Raw genomic sequence first — 26,044 nt, 5'->3', positions numbered from 1 at the left:
GTGTGGTGGTGAGAAGCAGGATCTGGGGGATGGTGTGGGGCACATGCAGCACCACAGCACCCACTCCTCACCAGCTCAGAAGTTTGGTATGGGATGGGTTTGGCTCCTCATGGCTTGGCACAGCTCTCCAGGGGTAGCCAGGGCTCCCAAGGCAGGGAGAATTCCTTCCCTGGCTGTTACATCTGCTGGCTGAAAAAACCATTGCCAAAATTTACAAAGGGACACCTTCCTCCATCCTGGGTGCTCCTGGACCTGCTCCTTCTTTCTATCAGTCCTTGATGACAGCAGGTAATGCTCACTGTCACTGGCAGGTAAAATGTCTGCAAGGACAGAACTACTGCAGTGGATGTGAGTTTACAGGCTGGAAGCAACAAGAGGAGTGATTTATGGTGACAGAAAAGCCACAAATTGGGAAGAAGCACCATGACATGGGAAAATCAGCTGAATTTCAAGGGAAAGGCAGGAAGCTGATTGCATTGCCCTGCAATTGCAGCTCCAAGCAGGAAACACTTGGAGCAGCTACTGCACAGTGGCCTGGGTACCAAAAGCCAGAAAACACCCCCACAAACCAGCACTCAGAGGCACAAACTGCCAGAGAAGAGCTGGACCTTGGACCTGCAGTGAGTGTCAGCTGGAGGAGGAATGCAAACACTGATTACAGCCCACAGCTGTGGCCAGGGAGAAAGGGAATGCTTCCCAAACAAATCATCCCCCATGGCTGCACGAGGAAGAGGAGGGTCAGATCCCTTCCCAGTGCCAAGGCCAGCAATCAGGCTAACCATCAAACACACAGCAGTGCTCTGTACTCCAGCACTCTCCATTCATCATCCCGTTTGCTCACTGCAGTCAGTCTCTGATGCCTCATGAGATTAATAAACAAACAACTAAATCAATAGAGTCATCTCAATCCCTGCAGGCCACAGGCTGTGAACAACACAACTTCTGCCTGAAAGAAGTATCAGTGTGGAAGAGATGCTCCCAGGAGGGAAGTCCAGCACCCCAAAAATTAACACACACACACACACACACACAGAGGGGAATGGCTGAGCAGCGCCCTGGCAAACAGATACTGAGCAGGTTCTCCCTTCCTACAGCTTCCTTATGGTCTCCTCAAGCATTGCCAATAGCCTGACCCTCCCTAAAGCCAGGCACTGAAGGAGTGTTTTCATTCTTTGTGACAGGCTGGGAAATAATCTGAGTTTATTGACTTGACAAGGGGGCTGCTCTGCAAACATCAGTGTCTGAGGGCCTGGGGCTGCTCTCCAGCCCTGTCAGCAGGGAACCTCAGCAGAATCTCTATTGAGAGAGGAGTGTGTATGAGAATGAAAGTAAATTAGGTCTGAACAAGATTAACAGGGATTTAATTGAACTATGTGAACTGGAACTCCAGTCACGAGCTACTTATTAGTGTGTCTCAAGGGATTGTGCTGCTGGCTCTGGGGGAGCACAAGGCTGCATTGTGAGCCTGGGACAGCTCCAGGGGACATCCATGGCCACAGCCTGGCCAGAGGCAGAGCTGCTTCAATGTGATCAGAAACAGGGGAAAGAGCTCCCAAATCCCAGCCACGTTTCTCCAGAGCTGGGGCATGCCCTGCTGAGGGACAGGAGCTCTGTGACACATACCAGCACAGGAAATCCTCAGCCAGCTCCTGGCTTTGGGTGGCACAGCAAGGTGTGGCTGCAGAGGTGCTGCCTTACTGGCAGGTACCTGGAGACAGACCTTTGAAAACCTCCCCTTCAATAAAATTGACTTAATGAGGTCTTCAGCTCCCTTTGGGATGTTAATTACAAAACAGCCTGGAGAAAAGTGCTGGGGAATTAAAGGAGTCGCCACACTAGTCCTTCTCTGCTTTGGTTTTCTGGTGAGAGAACCAGCAGACACTTGCCACAGCTTGGCTACCAGCAACCAACACACACTTGCCAGAGCTTGGCTGCCACATTGGTCTCACTGCAGCCAGGAAGAGCCACCAGACAGCCCCATCCTCCAGCCATGCAAACCTGGGCTCCTGTGAATCCCTTTTACCAGCCAAGTGAATCCCCATCAAATCCCCTGCTTGCATTGTTAACAATGCCTTTATTGGGGTGGAGATACCTTCATGGGGGCTCTTAGAGCCAAAAACCTCTCATGAGGGGCAAATTGATTTAGTCACTGGCTGGTTTTTTCCCTCCTTCCAGGAAGGTGAAGCAGTGTTAGGAAATAGTTTGCCAGTTCCAAGTCAAACATAGATACAGATGCACACATGCCTGACAGTATTAACTAACCATTTTCTCACAGATTAAAGGATCTGAAAGGATTTCCCTTAATGGAGCATTTTAATGAATAAGTTATTTATGTCCCTGTGTTCCTATAGTCTGGGAGTTCTGGCAGCTTTCACAGTGAAATGTGAGGGAACAGACAGCACAACTTTAAACACAGATTTCTTTTATAACAAAGATTCTGATGGCATTTATTACGCATTTCTGGATAAACTAAAATACATGGGTTATTGGTAATCTCTACAGACTCTAAGTTCAGCAAACAAGAGCATTCAAATAGGTATAAAGCTGTCAGGAACAGACTGGGGAATTTATCTTCATCCCTCTTCCCCCCAACAAAACCCAACCCCAACATCCATGATTTCTACTGAGCAATGAGTGAGCAGCCTGCAACCAGCTGGATGTGGACATTGATGTAGCAGCTGCTATTTCAGTAACAGCCACACAGTGCTCACTGCCAACTGGTTCTGAGCTGAAGAAGTGACTCTGTATTTTGGATAACGTGTGTCCTGTGATTCCATTAAAGCATTAACTCCCTGCTTTAGGTGACCTGCAGAAAGGTGGAATTTACATAAAACCATTCTCATGTATTAAAATGGAAAGAGTGATCTGCAGTACCCACTCAGGGCTTTTCTTTGCCCTGCAGATCAGAGACAGAGCACAGGTCCATCATGGAAATTCATGGCACAACACTGTTCTTTGTTATCTGCGTGGGAACTTTCTGTAATATTTCTTTGTACTGAGAACTTAAAGCAACTTTAGAGTGCTTGTGTCTCCCATGCTTTGTTCTGTCCTCCTAGTACTGCCTTCATTTAGCTCAAAAAAAAATTTTAAAAAGCAGAATTTAAAGCAGAACTCCAAGCTGGATTTGAAGAAGTGCAACTTGGTGCCAGCATTCTGGCTAAGAGCATCAGAGAGGCTGGAGCAGGGAAGCCAGAGCCACACTTGTTCTGGGATCCATCTGTCACCCCAAAAACCAGCAATAGTGAGCAGAGGACGTGGCTGCTCTCAGCACTGATGGTTTCTGTGAGTGTGCTGCTCACCTGCTGTTACAGAACACACACCTGGGCTCACCAGGCATTTGTGACTCGAGGATGGGAGTGTGTGTATGCAAAGAGGATCACAGACTTGCAGCCCTGCCAGGGAGAACCCTTCCTTCAAAGCTGCTCTGAACCCTGGGTGCGCCTCAGAGAGCAGGTTCTCCTCCCATTGACTCACTCCTGATCAAACAAACCAAGATGTGAGCTGGCATCAGGAAGCCTGAGCTGCTCTGCAGAGACTCCGTGGCTACGTCACCACCTATCTCCTTCCAGCCCTGTCTAGCCATATTTAAATCCAACCCTGGCTTGTCCCTGGGCCTGGAGAGCCAGAGCCTGAAGGAACACAGTGTCTGTGTCTCTGCCATGCAGTCATGGTACACAGCTGGCCTGCCACCCCTTGGATCTTAAAATACCTCATCTCCTCAGGCTGAGAAGGTGTTCACCCTCAGGAGGAGCTCAGCCAGAGGAGATGGAGCAGACTGTGGCAGGCAAGGCTGGAGGGGATTTGCAGGGGCAGTGATGCCCAGCTGTGCTGAAAGAGGGCCCATGGTCAGGGCTCAGCCAGCTGGCAGGAGGGTTTATCCCTTTCATGGCACAGAGAGGCAGAGCAGGCTGACACACCACCAGTGCACCAGGCTCCCACCTCAGCAGCTCTTCTCCAGTGCCTGCTCTTCCCAAGTCTCCAAGAACAACTCCCCTGGCACAGGCATTAAATTCTGCACTTTCCAGAGTCAAACTGTTTCCTGATTCTTGTAGTCCTTGCAATCCCCACCACAGCCTCAGCTCCCTGAAATGTACCTGCTTTCAAAGGTGGGAATGGAAAGGAAGAGTGCATGGGTGGGGAAACAGCCACGCTGGGGAAATGAAAGCTTTCATCTCCAGCAGTCTGGAATCCTGTGAGTTATTACCTAAAGAATTAAAGAATATGACAAAGGCATTATGATTAAGCCATAAAATGCAGCTATGTATTTCAGACTAGATGACAACAGAGATGAATACAAAGCTGTGTAGTGTGGCATTCTTGATCCATTTGATCCCTCTGCCTTCAAAAAGCACAACACAAACCGGTATCCAAAGCAGCAAACTCATGCTCCACTTTCCACAGGGACTTCACAACAAATCCCAGCCAGCAGGGAGGAGCCAGGCCAACAGCCCTCTCTACCCACCAGAACTGGAAGAAGTCACTTTAATGGTGACTGACACATTAATCAGGTCAAATGAAGTCCTGGACATGTGAAGTCCTCTTTGCTTGTAAGAAATCTATGGCAGAACCCCAACCCTTCCACTCTTCTAAGTTTCTTCTCCCTTGCCCCTGAAAAGTAAAAGATGGCAATGCCAGAAAACCATTAAGAGAGTTAGTTGCCTTTGATGTTGTCTCTGAGGAAGCACAATTACAGGTGGTTGTTTGGTCTTGGGAGGCTCATCAGTCACACCTCTATCGTTTCTTTTTGGTTTCCTTCTTAGGTTTCTTGCTTATCTGTGGAGCCGTTGCCTTTGGCTTCTTCACTGGCTCTGAATTCTTGGGCTCAAAACTGTCAGAGTCCTACAAGAATCAATTAAGAAACAGTCAGTAACTCTTTTTTTACCATTTGCTAACACGTTGCATTGGGGATTCAAGTATAAGCCAGAGGAAACAAGTGCTGGGTATCTCTGTTGGAACACATTGATGTCAAACTGAGGCCACATTTAATGAGACTCAAGCAGCAGCATCCCTGCTCCTTCTGCATGTGCTTTTTGATGAGTGTGAGTTTCTGCACAGAAACAGCTTGTTACCAGAGATGCCACTAAAAGCTTAAATAGCTAAAACAGGCTTTGGAGAAGAAAAACTTTGAAGGCAAGAAAAAAATCAACACTAAATGAAAACTATTTGAATTAGGAAAAGATAACATATAATCACCAGGATACATGGAAACAGTCAGCAGGCATTTCTGCCAAACATTAATCACTATCATGTGCAAGACAAAAAAATATTCCCCAAAGCAGCAGTAAAAATATAAAGTTCAGAGCCTCTAAAATCCAAGGAGGGAATTGCAGGCAAAGCTTTCTTCACCTGGACTAACAAAACACTGAGATGTGATGCTTGTTTCCTTCAGAGAAGATGAGAGATAATATTGCAGCCATGGGAAATAAAACCTAGTTATCTTGTGAAAACACAAGGGAACAGCGCCAGTCTCCTCTGAGAAAGCACACACATGCAGATTGCCTCCTTTCATTAAATGCATTTGAGTATAAATATTGCTTTAGCATCTTAGGTTCTCTCAGCCTGAGTGTGCCAACTGGAAAAGGACACACCAAAAATGGCTGAGCAAGACGTGCGAGTTCCAAGCTTCCCAGCCAGAACTCCAGATAATGGAGGGGGAGGCAGCATCTGACAGTGGCCTTTTAATCAAAGGGCTTGGTTCAAAGTCTCTCAAGTTCCTGGGCTATTACAGCTCACATCTGTGTGGCTTTCCAAGGAAGGAGACTTGGCTGGCTTTCCAAAGCTGTGATCAGTGCACAGGAAGCTGGCTGTTACTCAGGGAGGCAGAATGCTGCTGCCATAACGTGAACACTGCTGCCTTCTAATGTCCAAACTTCAAAGTTGGAGGCTCCAAGGCAGCAAGTTCCCCAATATCCTATCCAGACTCAAGCATCATTCTCAGGCTCTGGAGAGGCAGCCTGTAGTGTTTATGGTCTTGTAAACAAGTCATATGGACAGCACATCAAGAGGACAGTTTATATATGGAGAAAATAAACACTAGAGTATGCAAACATCAAGGCACACTACAGATGTAAGCAGTAAAAGGTCCTTGAGCCTCATTTTAATTGGGGGTTGGTCTCCAGTTTCCCACTCCAGACCAAAGCTCTCACTCTTTCCAACTTTCAAGAACAGGGTTGCCTATTTTTGGTATTTCTCAAAAATTTACTGGGGAAATGAAGGATCCTGACAAGGGGTGGTGGCTGCAGAGTAACAGTGCAAAGGTTGGACTCAATGATCTTGGAGGTCTTTTCCAACTTGAATGATTCTAAGATTCTAAGACTTGCAATGCCACTGGCATGGTGTCCAACAACTGCCTGTTCCTGTGGCAGGACGAGCAGGAGGGAGCATGACCCATGGCAGGACAGCATCACATCACAGCAGCAGTTAAAGAAATGTGTGGAAAAACTGGGTTATGAACTTCATCCTTCACTCTGTGCCTCATCCTGGGGCGTTCCCTTCCCCCAAGAGGTTGAAAATTTCCAGGCTTCCTCTGCACAGGAGGGAGCAAACATGGAAATAAAGAGTCTGAAAACAAAACTCCCCATGCTGAGTTGTTACTGAAAATATACCATGAACATCTGTATCAAAGCACCCAACCTGCATCCTGATCACCTTGCAGCACTGAAATACCTGTCCTCAGCACCAAAGACATTTTCTATTTAATGAAGAAAGCCAGGGAGATGCAGGACATCCCTGAGTCTAGAAGAACAGCTCACCTCAACTTCAACTTCACCTCAACCTTTCCCTTTCAACTTCTCCTGTGCCAACTGCAGCAGGATGAGATGTCAGTCCTGAAAACTGCTTTTCTCACCTTTAGGATATACCAGAAATCTCACCTGCACTTTGCTTCTAGAAATCAGACACAAACTCAAGCCCAGAGTCATGTCCTGAAGGCAGCTCCTGCCAGGGGATGTCCTGCCTGGCAATTAATGAAGGAAATCAGCAGCAGGATGACGATATGGGTTGGGACAAAGCCTTCTCTTGCAGCCAGGAACTGCACATGCATTTAGCACCTTGTCAGTGCTTCAGGTTGCTTTTTTCACTGATATTAAGAGAGATCCTGGCTCAGATATTTGTTCCTGACTTTCCTATCTGGTGGTAAATCAGAAGACACAAGCTGGTGCAGGGAAAGCCAAAGGGAAGGAAGGAGAATGAACAATGAAACTGTCACCAATCCCAGGGGCAGCTATGTCTCCATTAGCCACTCCACATTCCCTCCCATCCTGTTTTCCCTGGCTCTGCCCATTTATATCAATATTAAAGAGCACTACTCACTGCCTTGTGGGACTTGGACACGGGCAGGATGATGGCCAGCACACAGATCAGCTGGAAAATGGCCCCAAAGAAGAGTCCATAGCGTAGCACGTTCTCCATGAACGTGGGCTCAGGGATCTCAGGTGGGGAGAAATCCAACTCTGCAGCCATTGCCAGTGCACTGGATACTGCAAGGGGGAAAATACAGAGCAATTTTTTGCATCATCCTTTCTGGCATTTGTTTTCTGTTACCCAAAAATGACAGACTCCCTCATGGAGTTTTGAAGATACTCTTGATCTACTGCAAAAAGGGAAAGGAAAGCTGTGTTTAATTTGGGTGTTTGTCACCTGCCTGCAAAAATAGCACCCAACTCCTGGTATTAGGCCATTTGTGTGTGAAGAGAAGATAAAATATGACCCATGCTCATGAAACAATAAGGGAAGAGCTTAATAAGCAAGAATAAATTTCTTCCTGAAGTTGATCACACATGCAAGTTGATCACTACTTATTTTTACTTATATTGTCTCTGTGGTCACAGCCTTGTTGTTTTAGATGCTGTACAAACCCAGCAACTTAAATCACACAGAAGCAGAGCAGTTGAAGGCAGAGAAAGAAGTTATGTTAACAGATTTAAGTGTGGCTTTAATGGCTGGTTACACTAAGCCCCACACAACTTAAAACAGCCTCCCAGGTAGTTTGTGGCAGAGTTAAATATCGATCTCCTGGGTCCCAGGCTTCTCAGCCATGAGACCATCCTTCCTTCCTCCCTTTATCTTCTGCTAATGGAGCTGTCAATTTGTCCTATGAATGAGTAATGGCTTTTCACAACGAGGGAGAACTCACTGCCAGAACTGCTAGAGTAAGCCTCAGGAAGTCCCCAAAGGGAAATCCAATTAGTCTGAGATGCCATCACACTCAGCTGTGATTAGTGCCCCACTCGGTTTTCCTGACCTGGCTGATCCCAGTGTGCATTCCCTGGATCAGCACTGCTCACTGATTGTCACAATTCTCTGTACCACTGAAGCTGGCTGTGACTGAGTTTGTGTGCTGAGTTTAACCCTAGGAATTATCTCCAAAGCAGGAGATATCTCTGCCTTTCTCAGGCTGGGAGGAGATTGTTGCAATCTGCAGGTGTGACTCAGTCCAGAAGGATGGTAGCTGGCAAATTCCAGCAAAGTAATAGTTGATAAATTTGAGAAACAACTCAATGTCATTGCACAAGAGGCAACTATCACTTGGTGACATACTAAAGGGAGAGGTAAATAAACCACAAAAAAATAATTATTTCATTTTCATTTAGCTGAAATACAGAATATTATTTAGAATTTTAATACAGGAGAACATTTCTAACTGCACAGACTGCCAGTCCCTGGAATAGAGAGACTGTGGAATCCCTGCTGCTGGTGACTGAGGAGGGCAGATCAGATAAGCACTGCCCTGGGATGGGTGTGGGTATATAAAATTCTGCCTTTGAACCAGGAGATAAGAATAGGTGACCTCTCGAGGTCCTGTCCAGGTCTGTACTTCAGTGAAGGAAAATGTTTTAAATTTTTATTCAATCTCAGTCAGCAGGGGCTGTGTGGGACCTGTGGATGAAGTCAGGACACACAGACCCAGCCAAGCTCTGCCAAAGGCTGCTCAATGCTGTGAACAAAGCCTGCATGCATGTGGCCCATCCCAACTGCTCTGGCCTTTTAAATCACCTCTCCCAGCTCACGAAGACAGCAGTTCCTAGACACAGAATCACCTCTGAGTTGCATTTATCTCATCTGGGTATCTTTGGAAAGCATTATTGATGCCTGCCCCTGGCCCCTGGCCTCAAACACAGCAGGAAGGGAAGCTCCTTCATTCCTCACCTGGAGTCTCCTCAGGACAAACTCCTCCTGACAACCCCAATTCACACACCTGAAACACAACACACAGAGATAAACAGGAAAAGGAAACACATACAATGAAAGCAAAAAACCTCTGTCCTCATCTTTTACAACTCTCTCCTCCTTTCCCCTTTTCTAGCTCACCTCCCCTGAGGGCATTAGCACTTAACAAATCCAGGTGCCAGGACCAGCACCAAGAGCTCTCCTGCAGGCTGGCAGCAGCTGCCACCACCATTTGAGGCAGAATGCCATGAAACACGGTCAGAAAGAACCTGGCATTGTGGCCAGCTAATTACAGCAGTGTCCTTGCTTGCTCAGGAAACACACCCTTGAACCACTGATTTTCCTGCCATCACTGGAGCCCAGCTCTGAGCAAAACTCCAGTTTTAAAAAACTCCAGTGGTTCACACAATGCCCAAAGGCTCTGCCTTGCACCTAAGCCAACAGGTCTCTGGATGATGGAGCCTTCCTCCCTGTCCCCAAGAAGCTCAGTTTCATCACTTATTCCTCAGATAACATCTCTTCTTCTCCACAGGTTGTCAGCTGCCTTTCTCCTCAGACCACCTCACCATGGCCACACTTAAAGCAGCTCTTCCTAAACTGCACCACAGAGGATGGGGCTGTTCCCCACGGCTCAAGAACACCCTCTGTGATAAATAACCAACACATCTGCAGGATCAGGGCCGTGCACCAGCCACCAAACCTTTCTTCTTGCTGCACTGTGTCTCCCAGCTGGTGTCTTCACCTGGCACTAAATAAACAACTGGCAGGGGGCAAAGCCACGGGAATAGCTCAAGCAATAAGTATTAGCTTCTTATAGGGGTGGAAATAAATAAATAAATAATAAGTTCTGACAATTAAAGATTCCATCAAAGTAGGAGGCCAAAGAAAGCTCAAGTTGGAATTTTTAAAAGGCTCCGCAGGTGTCGGGATGGAGCCTGGCCAATTTCTACGGGCTGTTCCTGCCCGCACTGCTGCATCCATGGCCGAGGAGCCCGGCTTGGGACAGGGGGCCGGGGGCTGGAAGCCACGCCAGGGATGTGGCAGAGCAGCTGGGCAGCCCCAGGGAGGGGACACCGCTGTCCCCATCCCTCCATCCCTGCATCCCTCCGTCCCTCCACCCCTGCCGGGCCAGCCCCGCGGTGCCGCCCGGTCTCGGCAGGGCCAGCGGCCCCCCCGGCTCTGCACTCGCTCCCAGGGCGATGCTGCAGCCACCGCCGCCCCTGCCCAGCGCCCCGTGCCCGCAGAGCCCGGCCCGGCCCCGCTCACCGCCCGCTCCGCTCCGCTCCCGGCCCCGCCGCCCCGGAACGGCTTCCCGGCCGCTGGAAGCGCTTCCGGCACGGCCCGGCCACCGCCCGCCCCGGCACCGCCCGTGACAACCGGCCGTGACAACCATCCCGACAACCGGCCGTGACAACCATGCCAGTGACTATCTGTGACAAACATCCCGGCAACCGCCCCGGCAACCATCCCCGCAACCATCCCAACAATCGCCTCTAGCAACCATCCTGGCAACCACCCGTGACAAACGTCCCAGCAACCATTCCAGCAACTGCCCCGGCAACCGACCCTGACAACCATCCGTGATAACCGTCCCTAGCAACCATCCCAGCAATCGCCCCAGCAATCATCCATGACAACCATCTGTGACAACCATCCCAACAACTGTCCGTGACAACCATCCCATCAACCGCCCCTGGCAACCATCCCTAGCAACCACCTTAGCGACTGCCCCTGGCAATCATCCCAGCAACTTCCCTGGCAACCGCCCCTGGCAACCATCCCATCACCCATCCCTAGCAACTGCCCTGGCAACCGCCCCTGGTGACTGTCCCATCAACCATCCCTAGCAACCATCCCAGCAACAATCACTACCAACTGTCCCTAGCAATCGCCCTAGCAACCACCCCTGGCAACCATCCCATCAACCATCCCAGCAACCATCCCATCAACTGCCCCTACCAATTATCCCAGCAACCATCCCTAGCAATGCCTCCCATCAACTGCCCCTAGCAACAGCCCCTAGCAACTGCCCCATCAGCCGTCCCATGCAACCACCCCCCACCCCTGTGCCCTGTGTTCCCAGGGCAGCCCAAGGGTGATCCAGGGCCTGGGGCACCAGGGGCAGTGGGGTTTGGGGGCTGCACTGCTGTGTTCCTCCAACCCCCTGAGGTCAATCAGCTCCATGGTGTGTGGGCCCATCCCAGCTGTGGGAGCCTGTGGGTGCCTGGTGGGTCACACAATCCCTGAATCAGTGAGGTTGGAAAAGACCTCTGAGGTCATCCAGTCCAACCTATGACCCAACATCACCTTGTCAACCAAACCAGAGTGCCATGTCCAGTCTTTCCTTAAACACCTCCAGGGACAGTGACTCCACCACCTCCCTGGGCTGCCCATTCCGATGTCTCATGACCCTTTTGTCACAGGCATCTTTTATGAAAAATCCTTTCCTTAGGATTTTTCCTTCTGAGAAGCTGAGAGGCCTCAGGAACAAAATGTAAACAATGATTATCTGCTGCTGTGGAATGCAACAGGTGCATCTGGGATTGGCCCATGTTGGATGTTTCTAATTAATGGCCAATCACAGCCCAGCTGGCTTGGACTCTCAGAGAGTCAGAAGCTTTTATCATTCCATTCTTTTTCTTGCTTGCTAGCCTACTGATGAAATAGTTTCTTCTATTCTTTTAGTATAGTTTCAATATAATATATATATAATAAAATAATAAATCAGCCTTCTGAAACATGGAGTCAGATCCTTGTCTCTTCCCTCATCCTGGGACCCCTGTGAACACCACCACACCCTTTCTGTGAAGAAATTCCTCCTGATGTCCAACCCAAATCTCCCCTGGTGCAGCTTGGGGCTGTGTCCTCTCATCCTGGCTGGGTGCCCATGGCAGAAGCACCCCAGGCCTTTACACCTCACCCCCTAAATCCCTGTGAGGTTTTTAATCCCACCACCAATTCTGTGGCCTTCCAGTCCTGGTGGATTTCTCTTTATCCACAAGGTTTTCATCTGCTCCCTTGACACACTCTGGCAGCAACAATCAAGATGTGCTTCTGGCTTTGCTCTTGACAGGGATTTTATTTTTAATTTTATTTTTATTGTCCTGTCCAGTTTCCAGCTCTGAACTGGAGATGGCTCCATAGGATGAGCTACAAAGGGGGAAATGCCTTGGACTCTGTTTTGCTCATTTCTGGTATTTAAGGAATCTGATTTGATTTGCCCTTTTCCTATCCCTAAACTATCAGAAGTGCCAGGTTGGTTTTTCTGCAGAGCTTTATTACCAGAGAGACTAAATACTTTGGGGAAAACCTAATCAGTTACTTATCTACTGAGGAAGTAAGGTATGGCATTTCTAATAAAAGGATTTTCTAGGCTGTTACCAAGCATTTGAATGAAGTGGATATTAATGATAACAATTTCAAAGATTTTTAGCAATTGTATTAGATAATCCTTCATGGTTTTTAGTGCAGAAGACATTACAGAAAACTGGAGAACACTGCTGAACGAGTGGCAGAAGCCAGAGATATTTATACACAGAAACTTTTCTGGCATAATAATCCTAAGAGAAAATTGCTCTTAAATGGAGCTTCTCCTGACCCTGGTGAGTGACTCAGGGATAATTCCAGAGCTCAGGAAAGCAGTAAATTCTGCCCTTTCACCTTCTACCTCCCAAACTCTGAATGTTTGGGATGAAAAAAAAAAAAAAACCACTGAGAAGGAAGAAATAATTATGGAAAATGTCAGGAGGGATCTTATCAGAATGGATTAACAGGCAGATTAAATTCTTCCCAGTATTACCAGTACACTGGATATGCTGGTGCTGCTGCCTACACACCTTCCCACAGGCTCCAGTCCTCTCAGATGGGGTTTGCAGGCAAAGGGGAAAGACCCTCATTACTATTTATTTTATTATTTTTCCTCTCTCCCCAACAGAAATGGTGCTACTCACTCCAAGCAGAATAAGGCAGGTGAAATGTGCAGTATTTAGGCAGCTCCTGCCCCTTCTCTCCCCCTCTATTTCCCCCCAAACCCTCCAGGGCAGGAGCCACAAGCAGGTGGTGCCCCCAGCCCACTGGGGCTCCCCACCTTCCACAGCCCCACACTGACCCACGCCTTGCATTGACTGGAAATGACAAAAAGGAAGCCATTTATTTAAAAAAGAGGAAGATTTTCCCAAAGCCTACTGGATGTAAGTGGGTTTCAAAGCTAAAATTGATTCAACAAGTGTACATGACAATTTTGTCAGTACTCTGTTCTAAGCAGGGACAATGCTCAGGCAAGAAGTCTTTCTCCAAATCCAAATAATCTTTGGCTTTTTCTAGTCCTTTCTACATTTCTTTCTTGTGGTATTTCCTGCTTGTCTTTGCAGTGAGGCCTCTTTATTATCACTCACTGTATGTGTGATCCTTGTGCTCCAAGATCTCATCACCCTCAGGTTGCACATTTGTATTCAGCCAGGAAAAAAATTACTGACAACTGTTCTTTTTTCTCATCCCTTACTGGAAACACAGCCTTCCTCATTCCCTCTCCATAAACCACATTTTGCCTTCTTGATGCCAGTACCATCTCACTTTTATTCAGTTTTTTATCAGAGGCTTTTCAAAGGATCGAAGCTGCCTCTCCCTGTTCACTGATCCTGGCTGCAATGTGCTGTGAAACCTCCTAGCCAAGGCTCCTTTCCAAACTGAAATGAGAGTGCTAAGACCAAAAATGAGCTCCCTAATTACTGACATTCACTGCTGGCATCTCAGCTCTGTCTGCCACGGCTGGAGGAGGAAGGAGATGGCGTTTAGAGAGCCAGAAATTCAGGAATCAGTAACTCTCAAGCCTCCAGCTGAGTGTAGCGTGCTGCTGCCTGGCTGAGACTCCTGGCAGTTCACTGGGTGATGCTGAAATGCTCCAGAGCTCTGCTAGGAAATAAACAGAGGCAGACAGGTATCTAGAGGTTCTATAAATGGATCCCACCTGCAGAGCCCATCGTGCCTCCTGACACATGCACATCTCACAGGCTGCTGCCACTCGCTCTGTGGCACAGGCTCAGGGACAGCTCATGTCTGGAGATTAAGCAGGATTTTCAAGCAGGCTTTTAACACCACAAGACAGTCCTTCCAACAGCCCTTCTTGCACATTTTGAATCTCTGATTTATTTAGTCTGTTTTTAATCTGATCCCCTGCCTCAGACTCATTCTCAGAGTGCACACAGTGCTCTCACCCAGTGTCTCCTTCCTTGAGATTATTTTGATAAATGTTTGTATTGGGCTTACTACCAATTTAAATTCCTCCAGGAAAAATTCTCCTCGGGAACTCATTGATGTTCAAAGGGTTGAGTCTGGAGGATCTGAAGATCCAAGTCTCAACACTTTATCCTTCCAAGAAGAAGAAACCAAGTCTTGTATAATTTTCTAATGGCAAGTCTCACCACACCCGCTGGGTTGGAGTTTTGGGTTTTTTTGTTTCTTCCTTAGAAGGAACTGGTATCACAGGCTAAATCTTGTCTTTCTCATCTCATTTTAATTTGCTTGCCTTCCACAGAAATGACAGGATTTCTACAAAGAACTTAGAAATGAAAGTTACTGTGAACACAGCAGTAATGAACGCTGCAATTAAATGATTATGAATTTATTATAATGGGCCTGAGTTCTGCCACTTGGGAAAAGACACTTAAACCAAAATGGGTTCCATCCCACCTCTATGGTGGCAAACCCAGGAAAAAACCATAATTTTTACTCTTAGCAGTTCTGTTTTATTCTCCATTAGGGCATTTGCCACAGGTTAGTCACCACCCCACCTCTCACAGATATTTCTGCATAAGCCAGAGGGAGAGCCTGTGGAGCCTGGTGGAGAAGCTCCAAAATTGACCTTTTCTGGGTCCTGGGAAGACAGGAAGGTTTTGATTGAAGCTGGGACAGGAAATCCCAGGCGCAGAAATGCTGCTCTGTTTATGCTGTTGCAGAACTCCTAAGCTGGATGCACCCAACAGAGCCTCAAGGGTTTTTAGAAATTTCTGCTGCCTCCTTCAATTAACCCAAAACCATTGTTTTGGGTCTTGCTGGGTCCAGCTGTGCATGGCAGGAACCCAACCTGGGCAGCACAAGGAGAGCCCTGGGATGATCAATGATAACTTTATAGAACCTTCTGCGGAAGCAGCTCTCCTGAGATATGAGCACAGAGCACAGCTCTCCAAACCCAGGCTGGGCAGCAGGCACCTATAAACAAGGCAGTTATAGACTGGTTATTCCTGATCTACTGATTCTCCTTGATCAGTGAAATATTGCCTGGTATCATGTTCAGCTCTGTGTAAGGCAAGGGGCCAGCTGGATGGAGAATCAGCTCCAGACCAGGCTGTAAGATAATACCTTGAAATAGCACTGGTTTAACAGCTTGATCTGATTCATCTGTTCAGCCAGTGCAGCACCAAGACAGTGGAAGAAAAATAAGTCATGCTGAAAAATTAGTGCAACTGGCCTCACACATGAGAGAACACGAACAGATTCAATAAAAGCTAACAAAAATCCATTTAGTTTGCAGGGAGTGCATGCAGCTGTGTGCACCAGGACCAGGATTTTGGAAAACCTGCTCTGTACTACCCAGGAAGCCCCATGTCCAGTGGATGACAGATGATACACCTGCCTGATTTGCAAGAAGCAATGGGAGACAATAACAGGGTTAAACCATCACTGGGTGGTTCTGACCCCCTGCACACACAGGCACCCCACTGCACCATCCTCCCTGCAGTCCCTCTGTGCCACCAGCAGCTGGGATGCCACTGTGGTGCCAGGTGAAGGAATTTGGCAGCAGGCAGACATGAATCATCTCACCTGCTGAAACTTCTTCCCAACACAGAGTCCTGCAAGCCCTCAGACAGGACAGTCTGCATCCCCATCAATTCTGGGCATTGTGAAGTCAATATGGAAAACTTGGCAGGTGGAGCTCATGCTGACGCCTCATTTGAAGCTCCTCTGAACTGTCCTGGTCTTCTTGGCACGAAGGCTCTGTGCTGGTTTTAATGGGGCTTTCATGAGCCTTGTTCCAGGAATGAGCACAGCCGCTGGTGGTGCAGCACCCCAGGGAACACCCCTGCCTTTTTCCAGAGCACATCAATGGAGCAGGGCTCTCCAGCTGCTCTCTGGGCTTGGTGTGAGGCTGTGAGGTCTGTAAGGGACTGAACTGCCCCCCTGGCGCAGGTGTGAGTAACAAAGGAGAAGGAGGAAAAGGCTGATAATCAAAGAAAAATAAAATAGCAATAAAAGATCAACCCTCCTGTTCATGCAGCGTGAGAAAGTACTAATGGTTAACTCACTCTCATTGTGCAGCAGAAGGAAAAAATGGAATTGCAGAGGGAAAAGCGAAGTTTACCTGGCAAAGTGAATTTGTCATTCACTCTGCCAGATTACTGCTGTTATTTGCTCTTCACTCTTAGAGGGATAAAGAGAAATCGTGCAAATGACCCTGGGCTGTGGCACAGCCCCCTCTGCACTCACACACACACACAGAGGATGCAAACACAGCCTTTGAAATCCAGGAGGATAATTGATGCTGTGACGGTGGAAGCCCACGGGGCTCCGGAGGGAGCTCAGGTATAAAAGGCTCAGATGAAGCTCCCTGGCAGCCAGAGGACACCGGGAGCTCCGGGAGTGCCCTCCCTGCCCGGCACAGCCTGCGGGCTCCCGGAGCAGCGCCCGCGGAGAACCTGGATCTGCAGCTGGGGAAGGAGCACCTGGGCACGAGCTGATCCAGGAGGAGCTGGTTTTCTCCAGGAAAGGTAAGTGAGAGCCTCTCTCTGTGCATTTAGCAAGATAATGTCTAGTTGGAAGTTGGGGACAGTTAAATTCCACTGAAATGCAGTCAAAGCTGGCATCAGGAATGAGCTTTGCCAGGTGCCTTTGTACCATCTCAGGATTTATACCAACACGTTTTTGTACCAACTTATAGAATGAAACAACAATTGTGCTACATCATAAATGCAATCCAATGGAATTATACTATAGATGAGCTTTATAAAGCATGTTAGATGGGCTTTACAAAACATATTAGATGAGCTTTATAAAACATGTTAGATGAGCTTTATAAAACATGCTAGACGAGCTTCATAAAACATGTTAGATGGTTACTAGCTGTAGCACATTTTTCTCTTTTGCTATGTTGATGTGAGTTTCTTTTTCCCTGGCAAATGAGCGGTGTTTTACTCACCCAGCAATGAAACTGTGTTTGAGCCAAAGCAAAGTGTGAGGAGGAACACAACTCTGTGCTACAGGTAATGCAAAGCCAGCCTGGGCACAGGGAGGCACTTTAAAGGATTTCTGCTTTTCGAATGCAGCATTTCAGGGGATGAAAGTTTCAGCTTTGTAAAACAGCAGGCATGGCAAAAGCTTCATTTCATCTACACAGAGGTGTTTTGAAGACTGCTCAGGTTGAGGTTTCAGAATTGGCCAGAGGCAGTTACCCAGCTCTCCAACATCACTGCCACAATGCTGCTGTTCCCAGTGCACAGGATGGAACAAAGCTATTACACCTCATCTGCTGGAATGGTGCTAAAAGCTCTTCATCTTAAGGGAGATTTATTTATTAATCATTTTTGCACATGCTGCCAGAATGGGAAGGGAAGGTGTCCCTCACCTCAGGAGAATTTCGAAGGTGACAATGTTTTGCAGAGCTGTCGAGCTGCCTGCACACAGGGTGACACTTCCATTTCCCATCTTCTCTTCTGAAATGCAGACACATCTGGGAAGGGATGTAGAACTTTCATTTCTGATTTATTCCTGGGGGAAAAAGGGAGATAGATGTACCCCAAAATCTGGAAGCAGGCTGTAGCTAAGGAAGAGAAGACAAAGCAGGATAGGGGAAGAAGAACAAAGCCAGAAACAAACAAAAAATAATTTCAAAGAGACTAATAGTAGAGAAATAAAAAAAAAGGATCTCAAATGTTCAAAAAGCAATTCCAGAGAAAAATCCAACATTTAAAGAGAAGCCAGACAGAAAGAAAGTGATAATCAGGGCTGTGTCCTAGGAAGGGGAAGCAGACAATGTTGGTCATTTACACTGGCACTTAACTTCTCAGCTCACATAGAAGCTTCTCTAATACTGATTAAATCTCCTGGTTGGCACTTTCTATAGATGCTGGTCTGCTGGTACCCACTGATAGATGCCTTAGATAATTTCCTCTATCTAGAAAGATCTGACTTGGGATTTTCTTGAAGATATTTAGGGAAGAGGCGCAGAAGCAGCATGTTTTTCCAAATTCAAAAGAAAAAGTCAAAAAAGAAAGGGAAGCAGGGGATTTGTTCTAAAAGCAGAAGTCCTGTCTGTCTATCAAAGTCTATTTAAGCATTCCTTGGCTCTTTGGGGGGCCAAAGTGATTGTGCAGGAGGAGGAGATGCCACCCATGAGCCCAAGGAGCTCTGTGCAATTCCCAGGGGAAATGCTGGGGAAGCTGCTGGTCCCATCTGGGAGCACAAGTAACTGGAAACAGAGCCTGGGTGAGAACGACTTGGTGATAAGAAACCCCATTTCTTAGAGTGACACCTTTTCCATGTCTCTCTGTGCACTTCTGGCACTGCCATTAATTCTGTTCTTAACTTACCTGGTGTCTGCACCAGACCCACTGCAAGAGCTCAGGTCCTCAATCAGCCTCCCCGTCTCTGCTCTGCCCAAGCAGAAAGGAGAGCTCACTGGTGATGTTTTCCAGCAGAGAGCCTCCCTCCCTCCTCCCCCGTGGGTAAAACCCACTCCTTGAAAGTTCACTTGGGCAATCAGAAGTCCAAGCAAGCCCTTTCCATCTGGGAGCTGCTCCTTTTACAGGGAAGTCTCGTTATACATTTGGAAGAGAGGTTTTTTCCCTCCTCTAAGGGAGATCAAACACCTTTGTGCTCTTTTCTTGTGTATAATAAGATAAAGAACAGGGAAACTTGGTATTTTAAAGGTTCCTATCCACATTCTTTAAGAATCTTCTTTGAGCTAAAGATCAGTTGCTTTCAATGGAAGCTGGGGAAGAGCGGCATTCACTGAAATACCTTCCTCCTGCTGCTGCTTCCAGGGACAAAAGCTCGGCATTCAGCTGGGCATTCAGCCCCCGAGGGTGGGTGACCCCGGGCTGCTCCGGCCTGAGTCATCCTCAGCCCTTCAGCCAAACCCGGGACACAAAATCTGCACGCACGGCTGAGCCCGGCTCACTGCTCAGAGCTGGAGCTGCTCTCCACAGCAGCACCTCAGCCCTCCCAAAGGGACATATTGACATATTCCAGTCCTGTCCCCTCTCCACTGAAGGAACAGGCTCTGTTTTGTTTGGCAAACCAAGCCCAGCACGTGCCTTTGATAGATGGCTTTGCCAGGGGTACCTCTGTGCCAGTATCACCCCTCTGCCCAGGAGTTTTGTTTGGATTTCCCTGTTTCTCCCCAGCCTCTGGACAGCCAGAGGGGCAGCCCAGGCACAGACCCGTGCCCTGCAGGTACAGCCATGAGAGCAGAGCAGGAGAAGTCCCAGGGCTGGCTGCAGAAGGTTCTGTGCAGGTTCCTTTCACATCCCTGCCAACTGCTGCCCTCATCCAGGTGCTTTTAGAGCCCTGCAGGGATTCCTGGGGCTCACAGCAGCCCAAGAGAGAGCTCCTCTCCATTGACCTCCAGGTCAGTGAGGGGCTCCCACAGCACCAGACCCTGACAGAGCAGACCCAGCTCCAGGGCATCACACACAGCCACTGCCCGCCACAGGGACACTGTGCCACACCAAGACAGCTCTGCCTTGGGAAGCACCACAGCCTCAGAGGAACATTTCCAGTCCCTCTGTGCTGAGAAATGAGCAGAGGGACTTGTGGAATTTGCAGGCAGCCCCAACAAGGGAAGAGATGAGAATCTTGACTCCATGTTTCAGAAGGCTGATTTATTATTTTATGATATATATTATATTAAAAGAAAATTATATACAAAAACTACACTAAAAGAATAGAAGAAAGGATTTCATCAGAAGGCTAGAAAGGAATGATAATGAAATCTTGTGACTGACCAGAGATTCCAAGACAGCTGGGCTGTGATTGGCCATTAATTAGAAACAACCACATGAGACCAATCCCAGATGCACCTGTTGCATTCCACAGCAGCAGATAATCCTTGTTTACATTTTGTTCCTGAGGCCTCTCAGCTTCTCAGGAGAAAAGATCCTAGCAAAAGAATTTTTCATAAAACATGTCTGTGACAGGGACTGAGAACACAAGGGTGGAGCTTGGCCTCCCCTCAGTGCCCTGACTCAGCTGCTCTGCATTTCAGGTGACTCCAAGGGGTGGAAGATGCTGGATAAGGCCACCCTGCTCCTGTTCCTGCATTTAGTCTCATGCTCCACCTCCTCCCCTCTCTACCCAGCTCTCAGGTAAGTGCTGAGTGCTTCACCCACACTCTCACTCTGCCTCATCTCTGACCTTGTGCAGAATAAACAGGTGCCAAACTAAAGTTGCCAGCACTTCTGAAAGCCAGATGAGCTCTAAATGGGTTTCTAGGCCTATTTCTCTGTCCTCTCTTAATTTTTTGGGTATAGTGCTGGCCTAGAGGTGATTTCCAAAGAAGGCAGGCACCTGATGGCATATTTCAGGCCAAAGAGTTGTGTTTAGAATTGAATGCTGGGTTCTGTAAAGGGAAATCTGGCTATCTCCAGAGCAGGCAGCACCTCCAGCCCAAACACTGATAAAAATTTGTGGCTGCAGGGCACCTGCACTGAAGTCAGAACTGCAGATATTCTAGTACATGAAATCTACAGATACCTATTAATATTTCAAGTATTTCCTTGTTGGGTCTTACAAGTTGCAACATGGATTTGTACTTCGACAATGAACAGAAACCTAAAACTGAGTGTTGACTTCTCTAATGTGGATTTGCAGTGTCCCACAGAAGATGCTTTAGCCTTGTGCCAAAGGCATGGCACAATGACACCAGGAACAGTGGGATTCTGCTGGGAGCTCAGTGAGGGGTGTGTGTGTTTGAGGCAGATCTACAAACCATCCTTTCACTACAGGGCAGTTTCTAGCTGGGGAGAGTGACAGACAGCACTTGTGTGTCTAAGATGGGATGACAAATGGAGAAAGAACCAGCAGGAGAGTAGGGAATGGTGGTTAAGACTGAGCCCCAGCTGGTATCTGAGCACACCTCACAGTGTGCCTGGGGTTTCTCTTGCAGGTTCAGCCCAGGGCCGGTTGCTGGCAAGGCCATGAGCTTCCAGCTGCAGCCCAGCAGCTCCCTGCAGAGCCACAGCCCCCTGGCACAGGAGCAGCAGGAGGAGGGCTTCCTAACAGACCCCACTGAGAAAAGGTTGGTGCCTCCCCTGCCAGCCCTGCTGCTGCAGAGAGTGCTGGTCACAGCCCAGGAGCAGCTCAGTTAGTCCCAGACCATCACCCTTGTCCAGAGCCATGTCCTGCTGTCCCCACCAGCAAGGACACACTGACAGGGGCAGGCTCACAGGCCCAGGGCTCCTGCAGGAACAGAATTGTCCACTGAGCTCTGGGACTCTATCTGCAGGGATGCTAGAGCCTCTGCTTTCCCTCTCTGCCAGAGAGGATCATTATTTCTGTCTGAAGCACAGAGGACTCATCCTTACAACAGTGGCACCAACCCAGGGGTCTGTGCTTCCCTTACCTGTGCATTTTCTGGAGCCTGGGTCTCATCACAGGCTAGAGATGTGCTGGGGGCTCTGTCACCCTGTCCCAGACAGAGCCCTCCCAGGAGGTGCTGGTGCTGCTGCAGAGCACAGGGACAGCCCAGCCCAGCCCAGCCCAGCCCTGCCCCAGGTATTTCATTTTCCCTGCTGCATCCATGTCAGGGCTGAGCTCCCTCAAATCCTTTTACCCTCCACTACTGATGCAGTCCCACACTACCAGCTGTTTGCTGTGGTGACCCACCCTGGAATGAGCCCTGTGATATGTGTGCTGTTCAGTTTCTCTCACTGACAGCTCAGAGATCAGCCTGTGCTTCCTTCCCTCCCCAGGATGCAGCGCCACGCTGACGCCATATTCACTGACAACTACAGGAAATTCCTGGGGCAGATTTCAGCCCGAAAATTCCTCCAGACCATCATTGGCAAGAGGCTTGGGTAAGCCCCAGCACCCTGCTGCCCTAGGGCTGGGTTTTGCCCATTACCTTGGGCAGGGTTTTCCACACACCTGGCAGAATTGGCTGCCTTTCAACGCAGCACAAGCAATCTCTCCTGCTGCTCCACATCCCAAAGGGCATCCTGCATCCCTGCAGTCTTGGATACCCCTAATCACAGTTATCATCCTAATTAATGCTTTCCTCCAAGGATGTAAGCATCAAATCAGCTGAGAGTTCTGCTGCAATACCAACAAGTAATAATATTTGCTGGTAATATTTGCAATGATCCTTCATTGGTAGGGAACCTGTAGAATTTGCAGGCAACCCCAGCATGGGAAGAGATGAGAATCTTGACTCCATGTTTCAGAAGGCTGATTTATTATTTTATGATATATATTATAGTATAGTATGTTATAGTATAGTATATTCTATTATTTATATTATATATTTATATTATATATTTATATTGTTTATATTATATTTATAGTTATATTATATTTATACTATTGATATTATATTTATATACTAAAACTATACTAAAAGAATAGAAGAAAGGATTTCATCAGAAGGCTAGCAAGGAATAGAAAAGAACGATAATTAAGTCTTGTAACTGACCAGAGAGTCTGGGACAGCTGGGCTGTGATTGGCCATTAATTAGAAACAACCACATGAGACCAATCACAGATGTACCTGTTGCATTCCACAGCAGCAGATAATTATTTTTACATTTCGTTTCTGAGGCCTCTCAGCTTCTTAGGAGAAAAAATCCTAATGAAAGGATTTTTCACAAAATATGTCCGTGACAGGAATCATTATCCCTGGCCTGGTGTGAACACAGAAAACAGCCTCTCCATTACCCTTGGCTACTTAGATCACTGAGTGCCACTGAACAAGACCAACTGGTCAGATGCAAGCCAGCCCAACCCATCTTCTAACAAAGCAGCAAATACGGTGACCAGTTCTTGCTGAAATTAAGCAGAGTTTCCTTAGGCTCAGTCCCAGCAGGCTCCCTTTCTGTGCTGAGCCAACCTTCGAGTGAGGGACAAAAAGCATGTCAGAAACAAAGAGATTTCTCATCTTCACCCACCAGAAGCAGCGAGAGCAGCCCAGGGGAGGGGCTGCAGGAATTCCTGAGCCGGCGCCAGTCCGACAGCATCCTGATGGACAGCCAGTACCAGCAGCAGATGGTGCTGAGGGACTTCCTGGGAGCCATCCTGCAGAGCCACAGGTGGGTGGCAGTCGGGTCATCCTCTGCCCACTTCAGGAGCACACCCAGCTCCTTATCACTGCCTGCCTAACACGGGTGAACATGCTGAATTAAGTGTCCTTTCAGGGAAAGAATAAGGCTGAGCTCACAAGCAGGGTGCAGCCTGCACCACACAGCAGCACATCACTCTGCTGTCTTCTCAGCCTTGTAATCCAGTCAAGTAGTAGCAGAAAAGAGAATTTCTCTCTTGATCCCAGTGATGCCATCCCTGTCCTCTTCCTTGGCAGGCCTCAGGACATTGACAGCAGTGGGCTGGAAGGCTTTCCCAGCACCCTGGCCAAGCTCATGTAAATATTTCTCCCTTTTCACCTCCCCACGCTCTGGTGAGTACCATTCTCTGCTCAACCCTGTGCATAACTCACTGCTGCTGCACTGCTCAGGGTTTGAAGGCTCTCCTTCAGCAATGCCAGCCCCCACTGCTGCCCATGAAAAAGGTGCTTGCTGCAATTTAAGGGGGAAAAAGCTCCCAATAATATTGTCAAGTACCTAAAACCCTGTTAGACTGAACAGACAGAACACAAGTGCTGTGGAGCTGCATGTGGGTGTCTGGGAACAGGTTTGCAGCAGCACAAAGCAGCCTTGCAAAGCTATCTGAGATGGGGTGCCTGAGGGTCTAGGCCAGGCTCAAGGCAGACAAAATCTTTCTCCAGCAGCAGAACCTGTCTCTAGGTCCCTGGGACATCAGGATTTCCCTGCACTGGACAGCAGAGAAAGTTTTACTGTTTTCTGTATCCCTCACTCCTGAAAACAGTCAGCTGGAACTTGAATTATGCTCCAAGTCTTGCCATTCCTGGGGGAATGAGAGACAGCACACCATCCATCCTTGGGAATACCTTCCCTTGATCAGCTGTCCCATAGAAATGAAGCCTGTCCAATCCTGCCAGCACAATAGAAAGGGATGTGGAGAGATCAGTGTGCACACTGAACAAAAGAGGGGCTGGGGAAGAGGGGGAAGATCAGAACTCTACATAAATCTCACAGCTGTGAGAACATAACATTCCAGCATCTCCCTTGCCATGCTTGACTTGCTTACCTTTCCACAGATAAAGTCAGTCAGGAAAAGTCTCCAAAGGATGAAAAAATGTCTGTGTGTGCTTATGAAGTTTTCTGGTAATTCTCTTTTCCTCCTCTTTCTGTCTAGAATAATTCAGAGCTCATGGACCAAACTGTACAGTGAGCCCTTCGTGGCAGTGAAGACACTCCCAGATGTGAGCAGCTGGAACCTGATGCACACACTCCTCAGATCTGATCAGAGGAATGCAGTGCTGAAGCACTACTTAATTTACTCCAGTCTTTACAATTTAACTCCCCTCTTGAAATACTGCTCTGTACTAAATTAGAAAACAAACCTCTGTGGTTTAACCTCAGGCTGCTATACATAGAGACTAAAAGAAGTACACTTGTAATCCTGGGGACATCCTGTCTGCTAATTAAGGTTTCAAATCACAAAGTGTGGCAAAATTTCTTCCAAGTCATCTTTCTGTTTGAGGGCTTGATTAATAAATATGAGGCCACCAAAAGGCACCTTTAGGCAACTTAGTAAATTGATTACAGCGTTCTCCAAATTGATGCTGATGGCACAGCCACACACAGCAAGGATCAGGGAGAGGTGAGAGATGAATTCACACATCTCCCATTCACTGGAAACACTGCCCAGGGCTGCTGCTGCCTGCCTGACACAAAATAAACTCTAAAATGCTCAGCTATGGTTCCTGCTCAGCCTTGAGGAGTTCAAGCTGAAGTTACAGCTCTGCCAGAGCTAAAGGAGATCCCTGTGCATCAGATTGGGCTGTCACTGTTTCAACTCAACCTCCTGTTGCAGCTGTAAATGTTTTAAACGGAGTAAGTTATTAGCCCAGTGATCTCATACAGCTCCTTGCTCCCTCTCACCCCAATCCCCCTGTGGTTTGTGTAATTATGTCTTCAGAAATGTAAATAACACCAGGATGGGGTCTGCTCTCCCATCAGCAACAGGAAATAAGAGTTGTTCTAAATAAACCTGTCCAACAGCAGGTCAAGATGGCTCTTTTGTTGAGACCTTAGTTTCTTGAGGAAGATGCTCTTCAGACACAGGTGTCAAGTGCACCAAGGATGACTCAAAACTGGGCTGACAAAGGCACCAGCTCCAGTACCAGTAACAACACCAGGCTGGAAACACAATGGTATATAAATGTGTGTTAAGGCCTAGGAAGCCTTCCCTCCTTGCATTCCAACAATTCCATCTAAGTCTGCAAAATTATCTCATTTTTCCTCAGGTGCAATGTTTTAGGACAGGAGGCTCCAGTGTGCATGGAAATGATTTCATCCTTGCACAACTCCCTCCCTGTTTGAACCTGTTCAGGTTTTACAATTCCAGCTCTAGGGAAGGGTTACAAAGCACCCAGCAGGATGGGGAACACTGAGGGAATGTTGAGGGAGAGCAGTGAGGTTGTGACAGCAGCAGGAGCACTAAAGGATAACTGCTGCCCTTCCACAGGCCCTTCCTTCTGCTCCACAGTGCAGAAATACACAAAGGAATCACCTGAGGAGCCTGGTCCAAAATG

The 26,044-nt window shown here is 47.9% G+C and overlaps 2 protein-coding genes across 4 annotated transcripts; one reads left to right on the top strand and one right to left on the bottom strand.

Annotated features, from left to right (window-relative positions):
• Positions 1-2,417: 2,417 nt before the first annotated feature.
• On the bottom strand, positions 2,418-10,579 carry MANBAL (mannosidase beta like). Of its 2 annotated transcripts, XM_074553500.1 has the most exons (4): positions 10,435-10,579; positions 9,148-9,196; positions 7,312-7,478; positions 2,418-4,839 (listed from the first exon to the last, which is right to left on the bottom strand). In XM_074553500.1, the coding sequence occupies exons 3-4, from the start codon at positions 7,459-7,461 to the stop codon at positions 4,732-4,734; spliced, it is 258 nt and encodes an 85-aa protein (XP_074409601.1). In that variant the 5' UTR covers positions 7,462-7,478; positions 9,148-9,196; positions 10,435-10,579; the 3' UTR covers positions 2,418-4,731. The 2 variants fall into 2 exon arrangements, with proteins under 2 accessions (XP_074409601.1, XP_074409602.1); XM_074553501.1 differs by lacking the exon at positions 9,148-9,196 and having other exon boundaries at positions 10,435-10,524.
• A 6,008-nt stretch (positions 10,580-16,587) lies between these two features.
• Positions 16,588-25,513, top strand: GHRH (growth hormone releasing hormone). 2 transcript variants are annotated; one of them, XM_026795259.2, is made up of 7 exons: positions 16,588-16,931; positions 20,426-20,525; positions 21,326-21,457; positions 22,131-22,235; positions 23,328-23,462; positions 23,729-23,824; positions 24,643-25,513. In XM_026795259.2, the coding sequence occupies exons 2-6, from the start codon at positions 20,446-20,448 to the stop codon at positions 23,790-23,792; spliced, it is 516 nt and encodes a 171-aa protein (XP_026651060.1). In that variant the 5' UTR covers positions 16,588-16,931; positions 20,426-20,445; the 3' UTR covers positions 23,793-23,824; positions 24,643-25,513. The 2 variants fall into 2 exon arrangements, with proteins under 2 accessions (XP_026651060.1, XP_005490041.1); XM_005489984.4 differs by having other exon boundaries at positions 16,611-16,931; positions 23,325-23,462.
• Positions 25,514-26,044: the final 531 nt, after the last annotated feature.

This window comes from Zonotrichia albicollis, chromosome 17, assembly GCF_047830755.1.
Source record: "Zonotrichia albicollis isolate bZonAlb1 chromosome 17, bZonAlb1.hap1, whole genome shotgun sequence".
Classification (NCBI taxonomy): Eukaryota; Metazoa; Chordata; class Aves; order Passeriformes; family Passerellidae; genus Zonotrichia; species Zonotrichia albicollis.
This window is presented reverse-complemented; position numbering and strand designations above follow the sequence as displayed.